Source organism: Acomys russatus, chromosome X (genome assembly GCF_903995435.1).
Source record: "Acomys russatus chromosome X, mAcoRus1.1, whole genome shotgun sequence".
Lineage (NCBI taxonomy): Eukaryota > Metazoa > Chordata > Mammalia > Rodentia > Muridae > Acomys > Acomys russatus.
Window position 1 is genome coordinate 53,380,431 of NC_067169.1, and position 13,626 is coordinate 53,394,056.

Sequence of the window (13,626 nt, forward strand, 5' to 3'; positions counted from 1 at the left end):
TAAAAGGATGTCCCTCAAGTGACGTTGCCACCTATTCTAAATTTACAGTGCATTTGCAGTTGTATGGGGGATAGTTATATCATATTAGGCATTTTATTATGACCTGCTTAAATACACAAAGAGTTTGTGATCGTACAATAGCTGTATCATGTTATGCATAATTATGGCCTGGCTATTGTTTCATTTCAAAATTAAGCACGACATAAGGAGATATGATTTGGGTGGACCTGTGATGGCTATTCTTTGTTGTCAACTTGACTACATCTGGAATTACCTAAATCCCCCAAATGGCTAGACACATCTGAGAGGGATTTTTGCTTAATCATTTGACGCAGGAAGATTGACTTCCAGTCCAGATCTTTAAACTGGGAAGACACACCTTTAATGCACATCTTTTGAAGTGGGAAGACCCACCTCCAACATGGGCTACAGGTTTTGCTGGAAACCTATATAAAAGAAGGAAGCTTGTTCTCTTCACCTGCTTGCTCTTGCCCTCACTAGCAAGTGCATTCCTTCACTGGCAGTAGAACCTAATTCTTTGGGATTCCGGTGTATACTGAAGACCAGCTGAGACACCCAGCCTTGTGAACTAAACAGATACTAGATTATTGACTTTATGTTTATAGGCAGCTATTGTTGGATTAGCTGGACCACAGACTGTAAGTCATTATAATAAATCATATATATGCATACAAACATATACATATATACATACATGTATATCTCATATATATTTCTATCCCATATATATTCACTCTATAAGTTATATTACTCTAGAGAACCCTGACTAGTAAAACCAGTCCTTTATTTCTGTTAAATCATAACTACTTCTATAGCCTGATCTGATTGTATTTGGAGTCCTCCCCAATAATTTAGGGTAATATTCTCATGTCAAGTCCTTTAATTTAACCATACCTGAAAAATTATTTGTCATATATGGTAATGTTCATAGGTACTAGAGATCAGAATCTGAATATCTGGGGGAAGGAGTGTCTTGAAAAGGTAGTTTAAAAATTTTGTATATTCTTTTCTTTCTTTTCTTTTCTTTTCTTTTTTTTTTTGGGTAATAAGGTTGGAACTCAGAGTTTGTTTATGTTAGGCAAATGTTGTGCCACTGAGCTACAGACTCCCAGACCCCATATCTTTTGTTAATTAACAGTGTAACAATTCAATCATTAAATTTAATAAGGGAATAAAAAGAACTATTAAGAAAAAGATATTTGATTAAGGAATTTATGTTAATAATTAGTTTATTACATGACAAAGTATAAATATCTAAAACAAGTTCCTTGATCACTACTGTACACAAAGTTAGCATGTATTCAAAACATATAAATTCCAAGAAAGGAGAGAACATACTAGTTAAATATTCATTTAGAACAAGGATATAATGTCTGAAAACAAGCATGTCCTACAGACCAAAGTATGCATAAAATACATCTAAAATTATCAAGCCTGCTCGTAACAGATTGGTTCAGAAACCTGCATTCCAGAGTCTAAATTCCTTGTCAGATTCAACGTAATAAAGCAATACAAGTTAAAGAAGCGTAAAATGGAAAGAAACCAGCCGTAATTATTTGATTCTAGCAGGCTAGCCATTCTCCTTACCTAGACTGGAATAAATGTGGCTGAGAATACGAGCTGGCTGTACTCTGATGGGGTATACCTCAGCAATGGTCTGTACATCAATTCCTTTGTCCTTCAAAATGGCTTTGATTTCTTCTGTTTCCGCCAGAATGGAGACTATAGAAAAGAAAGAAGATGAGATTTTAGGTTTTAGTCCAATAGAAACTTTTAAAAAAATCTTATAGATTTATTTATGTGTATGAGTGTTTTGCTTGCATGTATGTCCATGTACCACATCCATGCCTGGTGCCCATGAAGATCTGAAGAAGGTATCGGATCCCCTGAAATTGGAGTTATACATAGTTGTAAGCCACTGTGTGGGTTCTGGGAAGTGAACCTGGGTCCCCTGCAAGAACAAGTGCTCTTAAATCCTGAGCTGAGCCATCTCTCCAGACCCCTAAAGATATTATAAAGTGCATAATTTCTTTTGGAAGGGAAAAGAGAAGGTATTATTGAGGAATTCTGATGAATCAGGGATAATTCTAGATGAGTATGAGTCTCTATAAAACATTTGCTAGCAACAATGGAAAGCAAAGACCACCTTTATGATCAAATAGAGTGTCAAGTCTAAGAAGCTTTAGAAAATAGGCTGATTTTCCATAGAGAATCAACTTGAAATCCAAATGACGAGGAATATCTTTGTTTGTTTGTTTGACACAGGGTTTCTCTGTGTAGTCTTGGCTGTCCTGGAACTCTCTCTGTAGACCAGGCTGGCCTTGAACTCACAGAGATCTGCCTGCCCCTGCCTCCCAAATGCTGGGATTAAAGGTGTTCGCCACTGTGCCTGGCAACTAGGAGTATCTTAAAGAAGCTTTACAGCATGACTTAACACTATATTGAAGAGTGATATTGGAGAATGTAAATTCACACCAAGATGTCTACTCTCAAAAAAACCAGGATAATGGTAATATCAAAAGAAACAAGGAAAGTAACAATATCAACATTTTCGGAGAGAAGTAAAAGGATAGGAAAGAGGCCAGGCTTGTGTTTGACATATAGACGTAGTTCATAGATAGTCAGACTAGGACTTTTTTTGAGACAAGGTCTCTGTGATAATTTGAATGAAAATAGTCCCCATAGGCTCATAGGGCATGGCAGTATTTTAAATGATTATGAGGTGTGGCCTTGTTGGAGTATGTATGGCTATGTTGGAGGCAGTGTGTCACTGGAGGTGGGCTTTGAAGTTTCGAAGCTCAAGCTAGTCCTAGTGGCTCACTCTTTTCCTGCTGCCTGCTGATCCAGATGTAGAACTCTCACCTACTTCTCCAGCATCCTGTTTGCCTGCATGATGACATGCTTCCCGTTATGAGAATGGACTAAACCTCTGCAGTGTAAGCCAAGCCCCATTAAACGTTTTCCTTTATAAGAGTTGCCATGGTCATGGCATCTCTTCAGAGCAACAGAAACCCTAACTAAGACAGTCTCAGCATATATCCTTGGCCAGTCTGATACAGAACAAGCTAGCATTGAAATCAGTGCTGTGCCTGACTCTGGCTCCCCACTGCTGGATGAAGCACATGTACTCCCACATACAGCCAAGACTTGCATTCATGATGTTTAGAGAACTCAGCTCAGTGTTTTGCATAACGTAGATACTCTCACATTTATGTCGATTCTTAGGGGACATTTTTTAGACATATTCTCTAGTGAGATAATGGTCAGAAGCTAATGTACTATGAGGGGTGCAGGCCTAAAAGCCTAATGCAGGGAGGACGTTAATGCATAGAAGGTTATGAAAAGAAGGCTATGCTAGCAGGAAAAGCATAGAAAGCGTGGTTTAAAAGAAAGTAACAGTAACCAGTGGAATAAAATGTCACAAAATTTTAAAGAAAAGAGTTCCCAAAAATAAGGTGTATCAAATAGTAATTTATAATCCTCTACAGTCATCTTTCATTGATTTGTTTTATTATTAACAGTAATTTTGAAACCAAACTAAGCCAAATATATTATAGACTTTTTGAAGCCTAACACAAAGCCCCCAAATGTTGTTCCCTAATCAGACTTTTAAGATAACATTTCCGTTGCTAGGAGTAATACATACCTTGAACCACCACATCTGGCTTTGGCACAGTAGAAAACCTACGGTTCAGGGGATCAATTTCTCCAGGAGCTAAAAATCCCTGAAGAAAACCCACAAAACAAAATTAATAAACCTCAAAAAATAAAGCTAGGATACTAGAAAGACAGCTCAGCAGTTAAGAGCACTGACTGCTCTTCCAGAAGACCTGGGTTCCATTCCCAACACCCACATGGTGGCTCACAGCTGTTTAACTCCCTTTTCAGATAATCTGATGCCTCTTCTCTCTCCACAGGCACTGCATATACATGGTACATGGTACACAAAGCACCGACACACATAAAACAAAAAAATAAACTAAAGCTAGTATTTTAGGGGGAAATGACAGAAAGGAAACAAACACTTGACCTATATAAAAATGCTTGAAGTCCTAGAATTCATATCTAAATTAATTATAAATAAACAGAAAGTTTCTGGTTACTCAGCTATCCTTTCTGAATATACATATTGTGACACATGGACAAATGAAAAAAAAAACACTAATACCTTAAAAAAGGAAAATAGAAAAATGGAGTGAGGAGATTAAACTGGAAAAGGAGAGGGATGGCAATGGGACAAATAATCCTAAGGATGTTTGGAAAAGCCACAGGGAAACATTTTTTGTTTATTTAAGCATACATATAATGTGTGTGTGTATGTGTGTGTGTGTGTGTGTGTGTGTGTGTGTGAGAGAGAGAGAGAGAGAGAGAGAGAGAGAGAGAGAGAGAGAGAGAGAGATCCACACAGTATAAATGTAGGCTATTTCCATGTCTCTTGGTTGCCTCACAGAACCTGAAGGAAGTCCCAATAGCTGAAGACACCATACACTCAGAAACAGAACTTGAAGGAATTGAGCTGGAACTGACCGGAAAGCTTCCTGTATGATGGTTAGATCTCTAAATGACCAAAAGTGCTATACAAGCTGCCAAGGGACAAAAGCAATCAATAGTCCTGGTCACCTATGAGGCCTGTGAACCACAACTATGACCACTATGGCAAGATATCCCCAAGGGTCCAACAGTGGCATTTATGGCACAGAGGCAAGCAAAAGTTGTCTAATTGGAGTCAATAGGAGGGAACTGATGCCTGATACTGGAAACCTAGCCAACTACACTTGGAGGTTGGGGGTCATGAAACTCAGAGGAGAACTTGCTACTATCAGTTTCCTAAACCACTATAATTCCTAACTGAGTTCTAAATACCACCCTTATGCACACAGGTACATGTAGCTCTTACCCTTCATCAAAAAGCTTCTTTTTGCAGCAGAGACCATCACAGAAAACCACAAGTGGTTAAAATGTAGAGAACAAATGAGTGTACTGAAAATTTTGGTTTCTTTGTAAACTCAGTTATATTATGTAAATATGTTTTTGTTCTAATCCCAAGTGTGGAATTTTAGTTTTGGCTTTAGCTTGTCCACACTTGTTAATTGTCTCATGAGGGACATGGCTTTTTCCAGCTGGTAACAGCAGTCCTAGTGCAGCACAGAGAGGGGTGTGGTCTAGGGCTCTGGGGATATAAATTAGAGACAGAGAGAGCGTGGTGTGGTGTGTGATGTTGGCATGTGGTGTGCATGTGCTTGAAGAGACCAGAGATGGACAGTGTGGTGGTTTGGAGGAGACAGAAAAAGAGAGACACTTTGGGATACAGCAGCTTGGAGGAGATTGCTGGCTGCATCTGATGTTGATAGAGACGGGTATAGCCCAAAGGAGCCCAATTGACCCTAAACAGCCAGGAAAAGTAAGGCCCCCCCTCTCCCTACTAACCTTCTCTCTCCTACTTGTAGGGTTGGGAGGTTGGAAGGGAGGTTGGAAGGGAGGTTGAGGCTTAAATACTCCAAATCAGTAAGACTTTAAAACCTCCTCATGGAGAGGGCTTCAAATATGGCAAACTGGCCAGTGGGCAAAATGTCTTCATTTTGACCACTGACAGAATTCTGCCCAAAATTTGGCAAGCTTGGATGCAGGCAGAATTGACTGCCAAACTCTACCAAGACAGGGTAAGAAAGTCCTCAATAGCTCCTGCCTCATAAATATGTCTGTCAGATATACTGGGCCAGAAGGCTGAAGATGACACTCCAACATTGTAGAGAGATATGGCAGCAAACTGTCTCTATCATTTTTTCTTTTTCCTTTTCCTTATTAAATTCCTAATCTGTACTTCCTGTCTATTCAGGTAATTAATTTTATTCCTTCTCAAGTCTCTGATGGGGTTGAAGACCAGATAGTTTAGTTTTACAATTGAGCTTAGTTGTTTATGAGTTAAGATGTTTTTAGATGCTTTAAGTTGATAAAGAAGAAATATGATAGATATGGATTTACATTCAGAATTTTAGACTCATCAAGATAGGAAAGACACTTTCTTCAAGGTTGTCAAATACAAATAGCCAAAACACTATGAATGTAACAGGAATGTAATTCCTGAATGTTCTGTGGTTCTTTTGCTGTATATAGTTTATTTTATATAGGTGTAATAATAAAAATGCATATGTAAAAATAAATTTTAAAAAACTGCTACAAATGACTTTGGGGTACCTGATCCTTATCAACACGTCTAAAATACTCCTTTGCCCAAGGCTCAGGGAATATAATGGAAGAGCAAGTGGAAGCATTTTAAGAACCAGGGACCAGGACATCTGCTGCAATGTATTGTACTTTCTATATATGACAAGGAAGCTGCACCCATGGAAATGTAAAAACATGGTCACCTAAACAAGACATGCACAATGACACCACCAATAGACATGCCAACATGAACGGGCAAAATCTTAGAAGACACTAGACCAAGATCTATAGGCAATTAATAGCTTCTGAGATAGAAAGAGTCCTTCTTTTCCAGGAATGAGCTCCCTGACAGGTTATCCAATCCCAAGGGGTCAGTCCTAAATAAATACACATAGGAGCAACACTAAATGGACTTGGTAGGGTCTGTGTGTAGAAGGGATCAAGAAGTGAAAAGAATATAAATGTAGCACTCATACATGGATTTCTCAAAATATATTAAATTTAAAATTGATAATAAGCATTGTTTGCTTTTTTGTCTGTGTGTCTGCTGTGCTTTTTGACTAGCAGAAATCTTTTTACATAGATTCCATACATTGTGAAATAATATAAACTCACCCATCTTTCTCCTTAATATTACAGAGCCCTCCCTTTTCCCATCCCATTTAATTTATGGCTAGATGAGAAAGTTGCTGGACAAGCATTGTTTTAAAGCATTATGTCCATTATTTCTGGAGCCAAGCATTAAATTAAAGATTATCAAACAGCCATAGCTACAGGAAACAAAACCAAAAATATAGCTGTAGAAAATAAATGGCCACATAAACAGAAAGAAATGCCAGCTAAGCTCCAAACTAGATTCTCCAAAAACCTGGGTCTATCATATCAAAACAACCATGCTAGGTGTGATGGAACACCCTTGTAACCTCCAAACTCAGGAAACAGACACAGGAAGATCACTGTAAGTTAGAGGCTAGCTAACGATACATAGTAAGACCTTGTCTTTAAAAAAATAACCTTAGGAAAAAATAACCTTAGTGTTGAAAATAGGTTTTTCAGAAAGTGCTGGAAACCTTCTTAGAAGAAATATCCTTCTATGTAGGCCCAAAATGCCCCTCCCAAAGATACTGGGTAAGAAATGTGCTTCCTTAAAAGCCATCTTAACAGAATTTTATATAAAGAGCATTTAGATAGCGCTTTACCAACAAGTAAAAAAAAAAAAAAAAAAAATCTTAACTAACCAAACAGCACATGGTTATTGCCAAGCTCTAGTGAAAGTACCCAAATGATCACTTAATTAAGGAATGAACCCTTATGTTATGGGTTATAGGTTAAGGGTTATGGTAACCCTTAGAAAGGGTAGCATTTAATCCATCACCAGTAACCGCTACCAAACAAGACACTGAGGGGAGTTTTGAAAGGGAGAGATCCACAACTTGATTCCTGAATAGTACCAAGTACAATGCCAAGGTAGGGAGCTCTGGGCAGCACAATAGACATGGTTGCCAGGGAGCAAAAGATTTTTGCCAAGTTCTGGTCATACCCCTATGCTGAAGAGCTGGAGGAAAAGCTATAATTAAGTCAAAGTATGAAAGGAATTGATTATTATGGTGACTAAGGCAGAGATAGATAGATAGATAGATAGATAGATAGATAGATAGATAGATGGATAGATAGTGGGATAGCTTTGAAGTTTTCCCTTACCTCTGCCATCAAGCTTCCTAAAATGTATAGAGACTGACCCCACATGTGAGGCAATTTTCCCATAGGGACTCGATCCACAGTGTGAGGATTTTGATACTCTTCATCAACCTAAATTAAGAGATAAGGTAATCAAATGAGAGGCATTAATAGAAAGCTTAAGATACTAGATGAGAAAAGACAAGTCCAGATTGTGGTTTATAGTTTATAGGTGATGGATTGAAAAGCTAAGTAAGGCAGTGCTCCAGCTGTAATGTAATGTGTGCACAAATCACCCAAGAATCTTATGAAAATGAAGACTGACTAAGTGTGGTGGGGGTGGATGGAAACTATCATAATAAATTCTCAGCTGATACTGCTGATGCTGCTAGGAACCTACTCTCCAAATCCATAACAGAATGTAAAACTGTGTCTCTACCATGTCTAACTCTCCTTCACAATGGCTAACAAAGACAGCATCTGCTTCATTTTTCCAAGTCTGATCTACATTAGCAACCTCAGATAATTGGCTTCAGAGGATACCTAGTCCTAAGAGCTACACAGGAAACCACTCTGGGTCCACCTCCTGATCTCTACATCCTCAGAATTGATATTTGTTTTCATTTATATCTCCTTGTACAGCAGCACCACAATTGAGTCTGCTTTAGAAATTTATATTGAAAGGAAAAATTGTATTTTTGTTGTCCTAATCTGAAAACAAAAATTTTACAATATTAAAGTCATAAGATACAAAGTCACAAAAACTATTCGGCTCAAATAAGTCACTACCACAGAAATATGGCTCCTCTCTTGTAACGGTCCAGCACTATCTGACTTACCCTATCAGGAGGAACACTGTACAGCTCTGGGAGAAGTGGGACTCCATTTTTGCCCTTGATGAGGACTGCATCAAGAGCCTCTCTATATTCCTGAACCTGCAGAAAAAAGAAAATTAGGAAACAAAAAATTTAGACTTTTTGTGGGAGCGTAGCAGAAGCATGCAGCTAAAGAAAGCACTATTACAGAGGAGCTTATTTAACCAAGTAAAAAGAAAAGGAAATGGGGAGTGGTATTGTGTCATCTTGACACAAACTAGAATCATCTGACAGGAAGGAGTATCAATGGAGAAAAAACCGCCTCCCTAAGACCAGGTGGCACACAAGCCTGTAGGGCATTTTTTAAATTAGTGATTGATAGGGGAAGGCCTAGCCCATTGTGAGTGGTGCCATCTCCGGGCTGGTGGTCCTGGGGAAAGAAAGGTCTTTCTAACAGGCTCAAGCACTGCAACATGGCACTGGCAGGTCCTTCCTTCCCCCTCTCCCTCTCCCTCGCTAAACTGTTAGATTACATTCCTAAAGCTATCCCCCGACCATCCATTCCTTTACTTAACCACTGACTCATTCCTGAGACTGATTGATCACCAAGGTCCAACTATCAAAACATCAAGGTCAAGCAATCAAAAATCATTATTTGGCTAGACTGGTTAACATGTCCAACCAGGATGTACCAACTCATCCTAATGCAATCTCCCCTCCCCCCTTTTCTCCTTAAAAACACTGCTCCTTTGTCCCGAGAATTTGGTATCTGGGTGTGTTCTGTTCCAACTCCAAGGCCCCTTACTTATACTGGTTCTATGAGAAAACAGGCTGAGCAAGCCACAAGAAACAAGCCCAGCAGGCAGTTCTTCTCTATGGCATCTGCATCAACTCCTGTCTCCAGGTTCCTGCTGCGTTTAAGTTCCTGCCTTGGCTTCCCTCAATGGACTGTGAGTCAGGATATGTAAGTCAAATGACCCCTTCCTCACCAAGTTGCATTTGGTCATGGTGTTTTGTCACAGCAGTAGAAATCCTAACTAAGGCAGGTACTTATTAAATGTTATAGATCAAATATTACACAACTTTTTGTATATTTTAATGCATTTAATGTTAATTTTCTTCCTAGTAGGTATGTGTAATTAATTGAAGTCCTTTAACATGGGGATTACGTTCAAAGAGGTTCAAACTTGCAGTTTTTAAATAAGCACTAAGTTTACGAAGAATTTTTAAAATTAAAATTTATAATGATACCTTCTTTTTTCTTATGTGCATTGGTGTTTTACTTGCATATATGTCTGTGTAAGGGTGCCAGAAACCCTGGAATTGGAGTTACAGACAGTTGTGAGCTGCCATGTCGGTACTGGGAACTCAATCAGTGTTCTTAACCTCTGAGCCATCTCTCCAGCTCCCTGACTCTTTAAAAATCATTTATTTTTTTTAAAGAGTCTATCAACTTGAGAGTAAGTGGATGAGGCTTGAGGGAAGGAAGCTAGGAGGGTCTGGTGGGAGAAAATGAAGGGGAAAGGTGATGCAATTCTATTCCAATTAAAAAATATATCTTAAATAATTTTTGGGGGGTTGTTTCTTTGCTTGCTTTTGTTTTGTTTTAAAAAAAGGATCTCATTGTGTAGCTCTAGCTGTTATGGAACTCACTATATAAACAAGGGTGGCCACACAGAGGATGGAACTTACAGAGAGATCCATCTGCTTCTACCTCCCATGTGCTAGGATTAAAGGTGTGTGCCACTGTGTGTGGCAAAAATTATTTTTAAAAATTTATGTATGCATATGTGTCTGTGTGTGAGTATATGAATGTGTGTGCTGGTACCCTTGGAGGCCAGAGGTGTCAGATCCTCTGAAGCTGGAGTTGTAACTCCTATAAGTGCTTGTGGAAGATCATTTGTGCTTTTAATCACTGAGCCATCTTGCCATTCCTTAACTTGGCTTTTATTTAATTTAGGTCTTATTTTCACTTATGTGTATACTCAGCTCTCTGTGTGTTTGCATGTATGTGCACACATGCACATGTGTGTGTATGTGCCTGCAGAGGCCAAAAGAGTGCCTAGCATCCCCTGAAACTGGACTTACAGATAGTTGTGAGCTATCTGACGTGGGTGCTGGGATCTAAACTTTGGTCTTCTGCAAATGTTTTAACCACTGAGAAATCTCTCCAGCTCATCAATTAGGCTTTTAAAACTGCATTTTTATTAATTACTTTTTAATTATTTTATTTATTATTCACTTTATATCTTGGTCATAGCCCTGTCCCTCCTCATATCCCAGTCCCACCCTCCCTTTCACTCCCCCTCCCATATTCCTCAGAAAAGGGGATTCCCCTTCCTATCCACCTCATTCAATTAGTATATAAAATAATGGATTTTATTATGATATTTTCATACATGTATATCATTGTACTTTGCCCATACATACCTTCCCATTACCCTTGTCATCTCTCCTCTCTAGATTTGGTGGCTATTATGGCCAGGTTTATGTTATATACTTAACAATCTGCTGAAATATATCAATACATAAACTATAAAAAAGAGATGAGTCAGGATGCAGCTCAGTGGGCCTAGCATATACATATACAAGGCCCTGGGCTCATAAGAAGTAAAAAGAAACACAATAAAACTATAATTTAGGAAGAAAGCATAGCTTCGCCCACAAATTTGAATATTGTGGAAGGGTCTTTGCAGGCTTTACAGCAGGCAACAAAAATGACAGGGTGAGGTAAGAATGAAACTTGGATCTGCTTGAGTTTGGTGCTGGGGCAGGACTTCTAGACTTTGACCCAGATCATTTTAATTTAGCCATATTTAGGCACAGCCCAATTTTGTAAAAAAGAATTTGGGTAAAGATGAACTCATTCCCTTGAGTACAACAAAGCTTAAGACATGTTTACATTGAAGTTCTTTACAAAGTACATGTGGCTTTGTTTGTAAGATAGGGTCTTGTTGACTTCAGAAACAGTGCTCAAGGTAAGACCTAAGGAGGATGACTGAGGTAAACAGAATCCCTGCTCCAAAGACAACATAGAAGTCACTTAGGCTGTTGTAAAGTACAAATGGCACAAGGTCTTATGGGTTTGGAAAAACAAACATAGTCTTCTGTGTGATATGGGCAGAGCCTGACTCAACAGGTAGCAAAGGATTGCCAGGTTGTAAACTACTCTCCCTCCCCAGCATTCCAGGAGAACAGCTAAGTATCTTCTCCCATTGAAGACATCAACTATGTGTTTAACTTTTTCCGGCTTCTCCAGTGCTTATCTATGTGCACAAGGGCCTTTTTGCCCTCTACAGAATATAACATAAATTTCATGTTTGCTTATGTGCAATTTCTGCCTGAGAACATGTCTGTTGAACTAAGCTGTCTACACTACACACACACATCCCTAAGAAGGCCAAGGACCCATACCAGTCCACATCTTGTTGCACTGTTATGATCTTTCTTAAACACATCCTCACTAATAAGCTACAAGCCCCTGACAGCTTCCCTGGTTGCAAGCTGTGTACCTTTCTGTCTCTTTAACTGCCCCTTTCTTTGCAGCCCATTCTAATGCTTTACCTCTCTATTTTGTGTTTTCTCTCTCTGATTTCTATCTTTTTTTTTTTAAATGATTTATTTTATTATTATGTATACAGTGTTGTCTGCTTGTTTACCTGCAGGCCAGAAGAGGGCATCAGGTTACATTATAGATGGTTGTGAGCCACCATGTGGTTGCTGGGAATTGAACTCAGGACCTTTGAAAGAGCAGGTGGTACTCTTAACCTCTGAGCCATCTCTCCAGCCCCTGATTTCTATCTTTTATTTTATTTCTCTTTTGTTTTCTTCCACTTACATACAGACTATTTGGAAGATGTGCCAACCAGGTGAACTAGTAGGAAGAAGGTCCAACACTTCTACAGGCAAAATTCAAGCTGTTTTCAAGGTAAAACTATCAGACCTATTATGGCACTTGTGTATTTGAACATTTAACATGTAAGAAGCTACACCACTTATCTTCTTTAACTAGGTTCCTATCATTTTATTCTGTACAAATATTTATTTATTTACTTATTGAGACAGGCTCTTACTATTTAGTCTTGGTTGGCCTAGAACTCATTATACAGAGAAGGCTATCCTCAAACTTAGAGAAACCTACTGGCCTCTTTCTCCTCATTTCTGAGATTAAAGGTGTATACCACTACACTCAGCCATAGAAACATTTTTAGTGCTGTGCTCCTCACCCCATTTTCCCATTTGGTAGTTTTTAAATTTCTTGAATATGTACTATATGGTAATTTTTAAAAGGGATGATGTTTCATTATAGTGGAACTGTATTTTATTTTGGAACTGTATTTTTTTTGTGTGTGGGTTTTTCGAGACAGGGTATCTCTGTGTAGCCTTGGCCATCCTGGACTCACTTTGTAGACCAGGCTGGCCTCGAACTCACAGCGATCCGCTTGCCCCTGCCTCCCGAGTGCTGAGATTAAAGGCGTGCGCCACCACGCCCGGCTTTGGAACTGTATTTTAAACTTACAGCATTTATTTATTTGTGAACGCTCAAAGAAATTTAGAAATATCTTTTTAAAATATTTATTTGTTTATTTTTTTTCAAGACAGGGTTTCTCTGTGTAGCCTTGGCTGTCCTGGACTAGTTTTGTAGATCAGGCTGGCCTCGAACTCACAGAGATCTGCCTGCCTCTGCTTCCCTGTGTGCTGGGATTATAGGCGTGCTCCACCACACCCAGACAGATTTATTTATTTTTATTCTATGTGTATGAGCATTTTGCCTGAATGTATGTATATGAGTAACATGCATGCCTGCTACCCACAGAGGTCAGAAGAAGACTTTGGATCCCCAGGAACAGGAGATACATACAAATGTTTGTGAGCTGCCATGTAGGTGCTGGGCATTGAACCCAGGTCCTCTGGACAAACAAGTGCTGTTAACCACTGAGCCATCTCT

The 13,626-nt window shown here is 39.0% G+C and overlaps 1 protein-coding gene across 7 annotated transcripts in view; it reads right to left on the reverse strand.

The window, feature by feature from the left end:
* Window positions 1–13,626, reverse strand: part of Phka1 (phosphorylase kinase regulatory subunit alpha 1) — a 118,473-nt gene that overhangs the window by 67,781 nt on the left and 37,066 nt on the right. For all 7 annotated transcript variants that reach the window (XM_051142268.1, XM_051142267.1, XM_051142266.1 and 4 more), the window contains exons 11-14: window positions 8,703–8,798; window positions 7,888–7,995; window positions 3,668–3,746; window positions 1,609–1,743 (exon numbers count right to left, since the gene is read on the reverse strand). In XM_051142268.1, coding sequence (XP_050998225.1) covers window positions 1,609–1,743; window positions 3,668–3,746; window positions 7,888–7,995; window positions 8,703–8,798 — 418 coding nt within the window. The remainder of the gene's footprint in view (window positions 1–1,608; window positions 1,744–3,667; window positions 3,747–7,887; window positions 7,996–8,702; window positions 8,799–13,626) is intronic.